At 37.5% G+C, this 14,906-nt stretch overlaps 1 protein-coding gene across 1 annotated transcript; it reads left to right on the plus strand.

Moving 5' to 3' along the window:
• Nucleotides 1-1,232: 1,232 nt before the first annotated feature.
• ttll3 (tubulin tyrosine ligase-like family, member 3) lies at nucleotides 1,233-9,423 on the plus strand (the record flags this gene model as incomplete). Its single annotated transcript, XM_081379724.1, has 13 exons — nucleotides 1,233-1,243; nucleotides 1,332-1,417; nucleotides 2,771-2,874; nucleotides 3,000-3,165; nucleotides 4,083-4,138; nucleotides 4,245-4,373; nucleotides 4,469-4,583; nucleotides 4,848-4,958; nucleotides 5,161-5,353; nucleotides 5,875-6,023; nucleotides 6,097-6,334; nucleotides 6,866-7,301; nucleotides 8,818-9,423. 13 exons carry the CDS (start codon nucleotides 1,233-1,235, stop codon nucleotides 9,421-9,423), a joined length of 2,400 nt encoding a protein of 799 aa, XP_081235850.1.
• Nucleotides 9,424-14,906: the final 5,483 nt, after the last annotated feature.

A 14,906-nucleotide genomic window follows, 5' to 3' on the forward strand; every position in this document is an offset into this window, starting at 1 on the left:
CCAGAAATAGTTTATGAATGTACTAATAAATGTACAATTTATGAGGGCGAAAATAAACTTGACAGTATCAGACTCAAGCGAAGTGTAGGATACATCGTATATTGAGACACATTGTGCTACAGTTTTTAGAGAAAAATCATTATTCAGTGACAAAGTAAACTATCTCAAACTGAACACGGGTTTGATTTTTGTGTTAAGTGTCTTGGCACTCACTGGAATTCCATTTTGTTCAGTAATTTTTGCTCTACAAATATATTTTCTACATATAGCCTACAGTTATTTATTTGGCCTCTTTAAATGATAATTAATTGAATAAATATATTCATTTAATTTAGTAATCCTTTGCTCTCTTCTTACCATAAAAAATAGCGAATTAGGCTACTCATCATAAATCTTAAAGGTATAGTTAACTCAAAAATGAAATTTATGTCATCATTTACTCACCCTCAAGTTGTTCCAAAGCTGTATGAAATTCTTTCTTCTGTTGAACACAAAAGAAGATATTTCGAAGAATGTCGGAAACCAAACCGTTGATGGGCCCCATTGTTTTCCATGTTATTATTTTTCCATACTAGAACTTCAAGTCAATTGGGCCCATCAACTATTTGGTTACCCATCTTCTTCAAAACATCTTTTTGTGTGTGTGTTCAGCAGAAGAAAGATATTCATACAGATTTGGAACAATTTAAGGGTATGACTTTTTGGGTGAACTATCCCTTTAACATTTATTTTAGCTAGATAGCGTACATTGCCATCTAGTGGCTACTACTATGTATAGAGTACAGATAGTTTTACATAGTCTGCCTTTATTCCAAATGGATAAGTTATTAGAAATCACAAACAAACATAATACAAAACATTATTATTTTAGAGACACGCAGTGTCTATGGAACAGTTTGGTCATACAGTAAACATGCATAATGTTAAATGGCGGTGTGCATATCACTGTGTTATCTTTGGCCAAGCTAAAAGATCACAAATACATTACAAATGGCATGACGCTTTATCAATCTTTTATGGAACATTTCATAAATAATTAAAGTGCCTTTCAAAGCGACTGATCATGACCGTTTTAACAGCCAATTATAATAGCTATAATTGTTATTATTGTGCAGTATGGGTATTTCATCACTATATAACGAGACTGCTGTGCTTAACTCCCCTGACACGCCTGAATACCATATTTAGTGCTAATGTCCATAATATTTATAAGCCTATTGGTCTTTACAGTAATGCAGCCAGAGTACAATAAAGAGGTGCTATTTTAATATTTCATTAAAAGCCTCTTTCGTTAAACAGATAAATGAATATTGGATATTATGCGTGTTCAGACTGGATTTGCCGCACGGCGTCACCCGTTTCCAGGAAACAGTTGTTAAGGGTGATGTAAACAGCTCGCCGGACTCGGAGCTGGAATGTGTGCAGTGCGCATGTGCTGATTGAGCGTTTCTCTGCGGCTCTTCTGAACTGGCTGGGCGCACCGGTGACCTTATCGATTTTCACAGACGGCTCTGGCGAGTGTGAAATCCAGAGGCGAATAAATGTAGCAGTCCAGGTGAGTTTGCTCAGAGAATCTCAAGATCAACTTCGTCGTGAGCGGGCCTGTGGAGATTCACGTGTTTTTGTTGTGTTTTAAGTTTTATAATGTCAAGTTGATCTACACACCGATGTAATAAGTTTTAAATTAAATATTGTGATGTGATTCTTTTTTTTAGGAAGTAATGTGCATAAAATTGTTTTGTGTTGAATCCAAGTATGATGAGCTACTGTGTAAGCCGTTTCCAGGCAGTGACAAATTACATTGTTCAACTATTGATGCATTGTGCGCGCGTCTTTCACGAGTATCACGACCCTGAGTCACTTATTCTCGCGTTTAATATGTTACTTATTTGTGTGTGATAGAGCGTGAACAATGACATTAAATTCATCTTACTTTTACCTCTAGGTTAAAAAGGGAAAGATTGATCCAATTTGTGAGTGATGTGAGAATCAACTCAAATATGCACCAACATATGCAAGGTATATGCACACTTACCATATTTTCACCACTTATTTATTTATCTATTTTCTACCTTTGATGTCACTATAATGCTATCTAACATAGACAAACATTAAATTAATAGTACAAGTGACCATACATACATTTATGTTACAAAAGACTATTGTTTCCAATAAATGCTTTTGAACTTCTTAAAATCCTGAAAAATATGAATATCGGTTTCGGCTGAACTGTTTTCAGCATTGATAACAATAAGAAATATTTCTTGAGGAACAAATCAGCATTTAGAATCATTCCTGAAGGATCATGTGGCAGCTTTGCTATCACAGGAATAGGCTCTCTTATAGTAGAAAACAGTCATTTTAAATTTGAATAATATTTCACAATATTATAGTTTGTACTGTATTTTTTTTAATCATGGGTGAGCATAAGAGACTTCTTTCAAAAATCGTACAAAACTTAAACCTTTGAACGGTAGTGTATATTAGTGAGGCATTCTCATAGGCACAATGGTTTTTATATTAGATATTTAAAACCCTACACCTTAAACAAACCTGATGTCTAGATTGTATTAGATTGAAATCAAAATGTGATTTGGCCAAATTATGAGTCTTTTATACGAGGACCACTTCGGATATTCTCACAAGTTGGAATTCAGTGTATTTGTGAAGGTATTGGCCCACACAACTATAGCCAAACCTACAAACACTAGATCGACCCTGTTATTTTTTTGTGCAGCAATTTTGTAAAGCATTTTTGTGTATGTCACAGTGCCACCCTTGGAGGGAAAAGTTCGCTGTAATTATCTAAATCAGCCTCTGATTAATGGGGACAGACTGAGGACAGCTAAGACACTAGTGGACAAAGCCATAAAGGTTAGATGTCTAAAATCTCAAAGAATCTTTGTAGAAGTAGTGCAGTGATCTTTAATCATTAATAATAATGATGACAATGAGATTTCAATGAACACACACTGATGACTGTGATGATTCTGCTGTAGGAAAAGAAAGTGTTCTCGGTGAAAGGCCCATATCCTGTAATCCGCGCAGGCCTACGTGCAAGAGGATGGGTGGAGCGGCGACTACCACGGCCCTCTTTCCCACAACCCCGTCGACACGATCCTGAAACTGAAGCCACAGATGAGGGTGACAGCAGTGATGATGATGGTGAGAGTATCTGACAGAACAAAGATGAGATCCTTTCCATCACACTCCCTAGACACACGACAAGGGTTATTGGCTTCTGTGTGTGCAGGTTTAGCTATAGCCTACTTGAGGGACAAAATAGTCCCTAGAAGTTTGGTAAATCTGACAAAGCTTCTGTTGGGCATACCAGGAGATGTTTTAAAAGTTAAAAATGATTTAAAAAGACAGTATTTTGTTAATTGATCAAACTGAACACACAGCTATATCCTACTATACCTACTAATATATCCACTGTCTAGTGCCCACATCAGCAAATCAGTTGGGACCTTTTGTTTTTACACCACTGGAAGTAATTATAATTCAATCAATTTAAAACAACAGAAGGTCATGGTATCCTCCTCAAATAGATAATTTGGTAGACTATCGTTCACAAGTTTGGGGTCTGTAAGATGTTTTTAGCATGGAAACTATCAGGCGGTTTAATTATAGATTTATAATTAAAAAATATATATTTCTCTTTCAAATAACTTTCTATTCATAGACAAAAATAAATCATGGTTTATACAAAAAATATTAAGCAGCACAACATTTTTCAACATTGATAATAAGAAATGTTTCTTGAGCACCAAATCAGCATATTATACAATGACACTGAAGACTGTAATGATGCTGAAAATTCAGCTTTGACATCACAGGAATAAATTAAAGTAGAAAAACAGTTCATTTAATTAATTTGATCAAATAAATGTGTTTGTGTGTGTAAGTATACTGTAAATTTTAGGCTTGGAGCATCCTATGTACCTGTGTTTAGTTAATGACCCACTGTAATTTAAAGCTTCATATGATAGTTTGAGTTGCTACTTTGACACCACTCATTCCAGATCATTCTTTCAGTCCCTTGACTACTGTCACACCACGTTCTCTGTTTCTTGATACAGACTTAGGAGAGGAGGGAGAGAGGGACGATGAAGCAGATGATCTGTACGACCTAATGGTATGTTTAGAAACTGTAGAATTCCATTTCAATGACAGTTGCCATAGCAGCTGGGTTTTTGAATGCGATTTGTGAACAGTCTCTGATCCTTATTTTCATCCCCTAGTCACGGTTGGTTCGCAATGAGACCCCATATTTCTACTGGACAACAAAGAGGGATTCAATCGACTGCCGGTCTTTACGTAAAGATCAGATGACCAATCATTATGCAAAGTCGGGATCTTTTACAACCAAGGTTCATTGTAAACTTGACAAAAGAAGCTTTTCCAAACTAAAATTCCTGTACGCAACAACAATCATTACCGATTATTTCATAACTGTCTTTTTCAGGTTGGTTTGTGTGTGAATTTGAGAAATCTGCAGTGGTTTGATGAAGCAGATCCCGATACATTCTTCCCACGCTGCTACAGACTGGGGGCGGAGGATGAGAAACATGCTTTTATTGGTCGGTACACTTAATCTGGAATATACTGTGTCCTTGCTGTATTTTTCCCTATTTGCATATTGGTTTCTTTTCATTTAACAGATAATTATTCCCCCCTAATGTGATTTACACCACATGAACTGCACAGTCTCCCTGGGGTAAACTGGGGTTAAGAGTTGCTCTCAGGCACAATTGTGAGCTATGATCTCTGTAACACCCTGAACCTGCAATATTTGCATTGCCAGACCTGATCCTCATAAAGATTTTACATTTTTTTCTTTACAGATGACTTTAGACGCACTGCATGCACAAGTCTACTGCTGTATGTTTTGGAGAAGTATGGAGGGGATTCAGAGTGGGAGAGAATAGGCAAGGTTCATGATGCTAAATCTCATGGTATGACACACACCAACACACACATTTGACTTTAGATGCACTGCGTGCACAAGTCTACTCCTGTATGTTTTGGAGAAGTATGGTGGGGATTCAGAGTGGGAGAGAATAGGCAAGGTTCATGATGCTAAATCTCATGGATGACACACACTAACACACACATTTGAACTCACACACGTATTTACACATCTTCTCTCGTTTGTAGGTCTGAGCAAGCGGCGTAAACAGCACACCAATCAGAGGGTTGGAACCTCGTTAATTGACAATGCATTGTGTGTATGTCAGGAGTATCTGAACAGTTTAGAACACTGTGACATAGACATCACTTTGGAAACAACCCCTACCCTCTCGGAGCAACAGTGGAAGGTGTTTCTAAAGAATTATTACTTAGTTATTCAGTGAGTATCATTTTTTATTATTATTTATAGTATCTAAAATTGTATAAAAGAGTAATATCATGAATAAAAAAGTTCTTGATCTTTTTAAAAACAGTTAAATGTACCTACCTAGTAAACATACTGTAAGTTTCGGGATCACCTTATGAAAATAAACAGCATTACAAACTAATGCAACTTTCTAACATTAGACAAATTAAAGGATATATACACACATTTACATGTCAACAACGGTGTTCAGCAACTTGGACTGCCCAATCATGGTAAAGTAATAAAGATAGAATAAGTAAAATAGATAATATTATTCCTAAATGCCAGAATTATTAGACCTGATATCAAACCTGCAACCAGTGAGTAATAATACAATAAAATAAATTGGAAGAAACCTTTACTAATATTATTAGGGGTCTCAGGGAAATAAATAAAATAGTAAAAATGATATATAAAAAAAGATTTTGTCATCTCTAATAAGCTTAAGTTTTCTGTTCCCTTTTTTTTTCCTCGATGTTTCTTTTCCTTTGCAGTGAAGGACTGACGATAGAGGGATGTGAAGAATATGTGGAGCGTTGCAAATGCATGCTGGAGCAGATGCGTCAAGTTTGCCCTCAGATGGAGGCCGATGGACTCTGCAACATCTGGATCATTAAACCTGGGGCCATGTCACGAGGCAGAGGTGATTTTGTGAAGGTCAATGGTGTAAAGGATATTGCAAAACTGTTTAATTCACTCTTGACCTATTGTTCTAGGCATAATGTGCTTGAACAAGCTGGATGAGATGTTGAGTTTAGTAGACCACGGCATCATGACGGACAGTAAATGGGTGGTGCAGAAGTACTTGGAGCGGCCCCTCCTCGTGCATGACACTAAGTTTGATGTAAGGCAGTGGTTCCTGGTCACAGACTGGAACCCTCTCACTGTGTGGTTCTACCGTGAGTGCTACCTCCGTTTTTCTACCCAACCTTACTCCACTCATACATTGCACAGGTGAGAAAACAAAAATGAAAATTCTGTCATCGTTTACACAACCCTATATCGTTACAAACTTTGATGACTTTCTTCTGTGAAGCACACACAAAAAAAGATGTATAAATCAACTATTAAAAAAAGTCAATATCAATCAGGATTTGGCCCAGAATATAATATCCAACTGTGAATTGCAGAGGTTATGAAAAAGAAGGGTCAGCAATGTAAATATTGACTGCATATATTGAATGTTTTTGCCAATAAAAGCCTTTAAAACTTGTTTTCCAGCGTACCATAGAAACATGTGAAAAAATGATCTACAGATACTGAAGAAGCAAACTTTGCGAAACGCAAAATTTGTCTCTGCCAATACTTTTGGCCATGGCTGTTGTGAACTAACATTAACAAATGGAACTTTAGTGCTACCAATGTTTTTGTCCATGCAGTAAATGATGACAGAATTTCACATTTTCACTATTCCTTTTATTAGCCCCTCAACTGTCTTCTAGGCTTCAACTAAACGTTTTCCCCCCTGTACTTTAACACCCTCAGCTCTGTACATCTTTGCAACAACTCCATTCAGAAGCACTTTCAGCCAAGCCCAGATCGCAATCCTTCTCTACCCGCCGAGTGCATGTGGTCGTGTTCGCAGTTCCGCTCCTGGTTGGCTGCTTCAGGCCGTGGTGGTCTGTGGGAAGGGGTGGTGGTTCCAGGTATGCAGAAGGCTGTTATTCAAACTCTCTTGACTGCACAGGACACTGTGGAACCTCGCAAAGCCAGTTTTGAGCTTTATGGAGCTGACTTTATGCTGGGAAATGATTTGCGACCTTGGCTGTTGGAGATCAATGCCAGCCCCACCATGGAACCCTCCACAAGAGTCACAGCTCGACTCTGCCCCGCTGTACAGGAAGACACTTTGCGGGTGGTGCTGGATCGACGCTGTGACCGCAACACTCACACTGGTGGCTTCCAGCTCATATACAAACAGGTACACACAGAGAGCCATATGGGTGAATCCCTCAAGATATTTCTTGATCACCAAACCAAATGAAATAAAGAAAAAATATACTACTGATCAAAAGTGTAGGGTGGTACGATTTTTTAATGTTTTTGAAATAAGTACCAAGGCTGCATTTATTTGATAAAAAATACAGTACAGTAATATTGTGAAGTGTTTTTTATGATAAAAATTATTTTTATTTATTTATAAAATCGAATTTATTCCTGTGACAGCAAAGTTGAATTTTCAGCATCATTACTCCAGTCTTCAGTGTCACGTGATACTTCTAATATGTTGATTTGCTGCTCAAGAAACATTTCTTATTATTATCATTGTTGAAAAATGTTGTGCTGGCTAATATCTTTTCCAAATGAACAGCATTTGTTTAAAGGGGGGGTGAAATGCTATTTCATGCATACTGAGTTTTTTACACTGGTAAAGAGTTGGATTCCCATGCTAAACATGGACAAAGTTTCAAAAACTAAGTTGTACGTTTGAAGGAGTATTTTTGTTCAAAAAATACTCCTTCCGGTTTGTCACAAGTTTCGGAAAGTTTTTTTCGAGTATGGCTCTGTCTTACGTAAGATAGAGCGGAATTTCCTTATATGGGTCCTAAGGGCACTTCTCCTGTAAGAGCACGCGCACTCGTAGAACAGAGCAAGAGAGTGAAAGCAGTTCGCCATCAAAGCGCCCTGCCCAGCTTTTGGGAAGTCAATGTCACCAAAGAATTGTGTTTTTGGTTGCCAGGGCAAGACAACCCTGCACAGATTCCCAAAGAACCCAGCGTTAAGGAACCCGTGGATGGAGTTTGTTTTCCTGAGCATAAAGTTGTGTAAGACCATTGTTCCCTGCATTTCGACGATGATTGTTTTATAAACAAAGCCCAGATCGTCTAATGCTTAAGGATCGAGCAGTCACAATGATAAAGGTTCGCGGTCGTGCGTTGGAACGGTGAGTAAAACTGTTGAACAAATGTCTCTGTGTGTTGTTAGCTCGGCGCGTTAGCACAGCTTTAGCTTCGCCCACACGGCCCGCCCCCAGCCGCTCGTTTTTTTCCGGAAAGACTCGGTACAGCCAATCTTTCAATTAAAAATATAATAAAACAAAAGACTTTTTGGAGATATGAAGGATGCAATATTACTCTATAGGTAATCAAGAATAACAGGAGATTGAGTGAAAATGAGCATTTCACCCCCCCTTTAAAATAGTTTTTTTTTGTAACAATGTCTTTACTGTCACTTTATCAATTAAGCATGTCTTTCCTGAAAAAAAATCTTAATTTCTTTACTCAGCTTTTTTAGGAAGAAAATAATTAATATTTTTCATGTTATTATTTAAAATTGTATGTTTTAATATACAGTATATATATGTTACAGTAATGAGAATGAGGTTCTGTATAAAATGTAATTGTCCTGAAAATGTCACAGAAAATCAAATCGTTTTTTGGGTCCTAAAAACTAACATTATTTTTATTTTTATTTTTATTGTTTTCTTATGTTTTCAGGCAGCAGTAGAAGTTCCTCAGTATGTGGGAGTGAATCTTCTTGTAGAGGGGACTTCGATCAGACGTCCCCGTGCCCCTATTTACAAACCTCTCATTCAGTCTCTCCCTGAGCCGCTATCAAAATCCACCAGTCACAAGCCTTCACTCATAAGCAGCCATTGCACTTCTGGCAAGGAGAATCAGTCACAGGGAGTAAAAAAGGCCTGGCCTACACTCTCTTCCCGTAAAGTCACACCGGAGCAATCTTTAAACTTTCACCCTAAACTGAGGAAACGTCCCCACAGACTAGTCTTACCTTCAAACTGTTGTGTTCTTCCCAACCCATCTGAACTTCTTCCACAAAAGCTCTCAGACACTCTAGCCCAGCCCGATCACCCTCACACACACAGGACACGCTGTAACCTTCCATCTATTTACCGTCTGACCCCCTCACTGGACGTGATAAGCATACGACCTACACAAACTATCACCTCCTTTCGCTACAAACACAACATGCAACCAGTCAATATATCTTATACAGCCTTACCCATGCAACAGCAACTTTCACTAAACCATAGACGGACCACTGACACTTTTACAAAGAGAGAAGGGCCGAAGTCATCCTGAGGAACCTTTTGGAGAACAGGATTTCATACAAACAGATTCTTGTGAGTTAATGTGACTTAAATGCAATGAATACGTTTTAGACTGCATCAGTTGCATTGTGAGTTTAGCTTTAAATACACTGGATTCAAAACCCATATACCTTATCAATCTGCTGTCAGAAATAAAAGAGAACTGCATATTAGTTGAGCAAGAGCTCTCCGTGAGTTTTTTAGTAATTAAGTGCACATTCTTTAAAAAAATAATAATAACCTGTCATCATCGCTCATGCGTTTCCAAACCTGAATATTCTTAATGTGGAACACAAAAGGAGATCTTATGACCTGTGCTCTCTACTTCAAATCTCCTGAAACCATACAAAAGCTTTAAGGATTTTGACAGATTTTTTATGGCTTAAAGACACATTTTTAAAATAATGAATTAAATTCAATGTGAGATATACAGTAGTACTATTATGGAGTGCCTAACTCTGTATTATATTGATATGGGAAAATTTTCAATGGTGCTATTTTTGATGATTATTAACATGGTCATCTAACTGTGATGTACTGACTGTAGTATTAAGTTATGGTGCTGAATTTTGTATTCTAGATGTCAGAATGTTTCCATATGAGCTGATCATTGACAATATTACTTATTTGAAACACTAGTGTCATTCTCAAATTGTAACTTTTTTCAAATTCATGCAATTTGAAGGAAACTAAGTATATGTTTTGCACTTTATTTTACAGTATGTGCACTTACAAGTACTTACAGTGTACCTACCTAAGAAAGTACTGGGTATTATAAGGTAACTACATGGGTTAAGATTAGGTTTAAGGGTAGGTTCAGGGTTAGTACCTAGTTATTACCCAGTTATTGTATTTTCTATAATAACTACATAGTATTTAAATGGGGAACAGGACTATAAAATAAAGAGATACCCATGTTTTATATAACTCATGTTTTTAACCAAACTCACCACTAGATGGAGTATAACTCATGCCTTTAACCAAACTCACCACAATACTTTTAATTTTCCTCATTTGTTTCACAGTGCTTATCATAAATTAAGTAGTATCATATCAATTGCATGCTAAATCCACCATCATGGATATGTTTGTTACAATATGCAATTAATACAGTTTTGCATGTCAACAAAAGGAATGGGGTTTTGGGTCATTTCTTCATAAACTTGACATTCTGACGAACCTCTACAATAAAAAGCCCTTGAACTAAAATCACTGAAATATTATTGTATTTTTTTTTTTTGAGGACTTATGCTTTCACCTGTCTCTGTTGTTCTTACTCTACATATGAATTATATTATTTTTATTTGATTATTTTTACCCATTAATAAAGACATTTTTAGAACAATTCAAAAACTTTGCTTTTTTTATCTATTATATTTTATTGTTTTTACACAATGCCACATTCATATCAGGACATTTTCTGAATGTTTTGCTTTAGACTGTAATTCAGAGACATTGCACTCAGTCACATATACAAACAAAAGCAAATCGAGTCATGCAGATCGCTTTACTATCAACAAACACTCACTTTATATGCACACATTAGCAGACACTATAAAAATGATTGCTGCCAGTAATTGCAGTTTTTACTCCCTTTTGCCTTCCAGCAGATCTCAAGTAATTTTCTGTTTCCAAATCTTCAAAGGGATGTATGTCTGATTTGGAACAGGATGTAGTTCAAATCTAAAATACTTATAAGGGAATCTTAGTAATTGTGAACAAAGTTCCCACTGTCCACCAAGCTTTCACAGCTAAATTAAAAGAAGCTTGTTTTCCTTTTTATCACTTTATCATATCTACAGTATACTACCACGGTGATGGTTTACTATCCATGTGGCCATATGTGGGTAAAATACATACATTAATAAGCATGGAATATTACTAAAATATATAGATGTCTGACAGATTCTTACATTCATCAAACCACAAAAGAAAAAAATGACAGAATGTGGTAGTAAAAAAAGCAAACATCTCTCACCCCCTCTCACACACACCACTCTCTCTGTCACACACACACATGTTGGGCATCTGTGAACTCCGTGTAACCACAGAGGCACAACTAATACGCACCACCAACCCTGACTATAATAAACCGTAGTTACGTCATACATATGTTCCTCACTCAGGCCCATATGTTTATCCAAGTGGAAAAACTTGCTAAATCTTTTATTTGCCTGAAATATTTGAATTTTCTTGTTCATATACATCATCTAAATTGTGTATACAGTACATATATATTTATAGAGAAGAGAAAGGTATGATTGATGTTTCAGTAAGCCTTGTACGTACATTTAAGTGTCAATTTTAACAAGTAATTAGAGAGCCAAAAAAGGAGGCATGTATGTACTCATTTTTTTTTAACACTTCTAGAAGGTTTCTCAATGTCTAAATGGAGCCAAGACCATCGGCACTGTGGTGATTGATTGATAATCCAAGCAATCAGCAAATGTCATCTCTTTGCATCGGAGAGATTCTTGAATGTCTTCCATGTTGATTTAACAGAAGATCTTTGGAAGTACTGCATGGTAAGAATAAAAAGGCTGGAATGCAGGCCGGTGACCCATTGAGCTGTTAACTAAATGGGAGGATAGAGAGACAGATAGCTGGGAGCAGTGGGTGTAAGTGTAAAAGAAAGCACAAGACTCTAACATAACATCTTAAGCCTCTGACACACTCTGCACACCACATACCCAGAGGGAAAACGACAGCTTGACAAGTATAAATGAGCAGGATATTAGCAGGGCAGAAGTGTTCATTTTTAACATCATTTTATTATATATTTTTTTATTTTATGTATTATATATTGTTTTATTTTATTATTTTTTATAGGTATTATGTTTATTTATCAGTGTGAAAAATGAGAGAAAGGTTGAGGTGAGTTTAAGAAAGTTTGGGTCAAGGCTGTTTCTTTTTCCATGTATTTCAGAGTAAGTGCATTGTGTATTCAAGATTGCATGGCAATTAAACGTAAAAACAATTAACCTTTTAAAGTAATTTAAAGGCAGCAGTTCTGGGGCATCATCTCTTCTGAGTTACAGGAACGCTCAGTGATTTATCAGCTCTCCGTCATTTCAACCATCTGCCCTGTAACCACATCACAAAATATGAAGGCACATGTGTAATATGTGTTGCATGTGTGAGCTGCGTGTGAACCTGCATGTGTGCTCCTGCACATTTTATATTTCTTCCATTTCTCTACTACTGTATTTCATTCGGTCAGTCAGTTATTTAAAGATGTAGTTCAACTAAAATTATTCTCATTCCTGAGTTTACAGTTTTTTCTGATTGCTTAAGCACATTTTTTGTAACTATTGGCTATTTTTGCAAAACTCTACACACAAATAAGAAAACCTTTCACACAATTATCAAAACATTGTAGTTCTCTTGCAAAAGCGAACACAGCTAGATTAACTCTTCACACCTTCGTAAAAATGTTGTTTTTGTATCAAACAGTAAACACAAGCCATCATCTACTAAGCACACAATGTGCCAACTACACACTGATGGTATGAATACAAAACACATCTGGCTTTTGCTTTCTCTGTGTACAGATGTCAATTTGAGGTCATACTTTTGTCATAGTGTCATGTAAACATACAAGGATCCAAACTTCAAGTATTGGTGTTTATTCACACTCATCAAAACCAAGACAAAGTCAGAACTTCACAGAAAATCGTAATTTCACAAAAAAAAGACAAAAAAAAGACAATCAGCCTACATCATGTCGTCTTTCTGGGTCTGGCCACAAAATTTCGTCCACATCGCATGCGATATACTCCAGTCCAAGGCACCGGGGAAAATATCTCCTTGAATGCCGTATCCAGGCCTGACATGATGCCTGGTCAATATCTCCACATGCCTCCTCCATTGCCTGTAAAAGGGCTACCTGTTGATGAGGATGACGGTCGTACACTTTCCAGCGCCAGGCAGAGAAGAACTCCTCGATGGGATTTAAGAATGGAGAGTATGGAGGGAGGTTGAGTGCCATGAAGGATGGGTGGTCTGTAAACCAGTTGCGGACCAAAGCAGCCCTATGGAAACTAACATTGTCCCATATGATGACATATCGGGTATGCTCTGGTCTCTGAACAGTGAGCATGTCATGTAAGGTGTCCAGGAATGCAATAATGTGTGCAGTGTTGTATGGGCCTATGGTTGCATGATGGTGAACAACACCATTCTGGCTTATAGCTGCACACATGGTTATGTTACCACCACGTTGTCCTGGGACATTGATGATGGCACGGTGTCCAATAATGTTCCTGCCACGTCTCCTGGTTTTACTGAGGTTAAAACCGGCCTCATCTACAAAAAGAAGCTCATGTCCCATGGCATCTGCTTCTAGTTCCATCACTCTCTGGACAAGACAAAACAAATGCAACACATCAGGCCCATGCACAGCACAGTATGCACTTCCAAATTCAGAACCAATGACACTATAGCTTACCTGCACATAGTCATATCGCAGTTGCTTTACACGTTCTGTGTTTCTCTCGAAAGGAACTCTGTAAATTTGCTTCATTCTTATTCTGTGGCGCGCAAGTACACGACTTAGTGCAGAAATGCTTACACTGTGTATATTTTGAAAGATGGTGTCATTATCAATTATGCGCTGCTGTATTTCACGCAGTCTTATTGCATTATTGGCAATCACCATGTTCACTATATGGGTCTCTTGCTCTGGAGTGAACATCCTTCCTCTGCCCCCAACATCTGGACGTCTAGCAATTCTGTAAAGTAACAATTTCAGTATTTTTGCATGTATGGTACTGTTGTGTTTCTCATTAGAGTATGGCAGTGCTACAAAGTACTTACCGATTCTCATTTCGAAATGTCCTTATGATGCTACAGTGTAGCGGCTCAAATTAGGCTGAACCCGTTGGCCAGCTTCCCTCAGGGTCATTCCATGGTTGATGACATGGTCCACTATTGTAGCTCTGATGTCATCAGTTATTCTATTTCTTACTCTTCTTACCCTTCCTCTTTCCCCTCCTCGTCCTCTTCTTGCTCCTCCTTGTCCTCTTCCTCTAACTTCCTCTAACCCTCTCGCTTCTTCAACTCCACGTCCTCTTCCTCCAACTTCTTCACCTCCACGTCCTCTCCCTCGGCCTCCTCTGATTCTCACTCTTCTCACTCTTACTGCTCCTTCCATTGTACTCCACACAGACAGCTTACCTGTGGCTTATTTATAGTGCTTAGGCTGATTGCAAAGTAAACTAATTATCTAAAACAGTTTTCACATGTGAAAGTGTGCCAGACAGTTGGCAAAATAGTGTTAATGATAGCCATACATGTGTATAATTTTGCTAGGAGTGTGTTGGAAATTTGGTAATTGAGTGTAAGCAGTGAGTTGTGTTTAAAGTTCTGCAAAAAGAGTGTTGTGCAGTGAATTGTGCCTACAGTTTTGCAAAGTGTGTGTTACAAAATTGCAAACTGAGTGCAAAGCAGTATTTGTGCTTTTAGTTTTGCAAACTC

The sequence above is a fragment of the Scardinius erythrophthalmus genome (assembly GCF_964197995.2).
Source record: "Scardinius erythrophthalmus genome assembly, chromosome: 12".
Classification (NCBI taxonomy): domain Eukaryota; kingdom Metazoa; phylum Chordata; class Actinopteri; order Cypriniformes; family Leuciscidae; genus Scardinius; species Scardinius erythrophthalmus.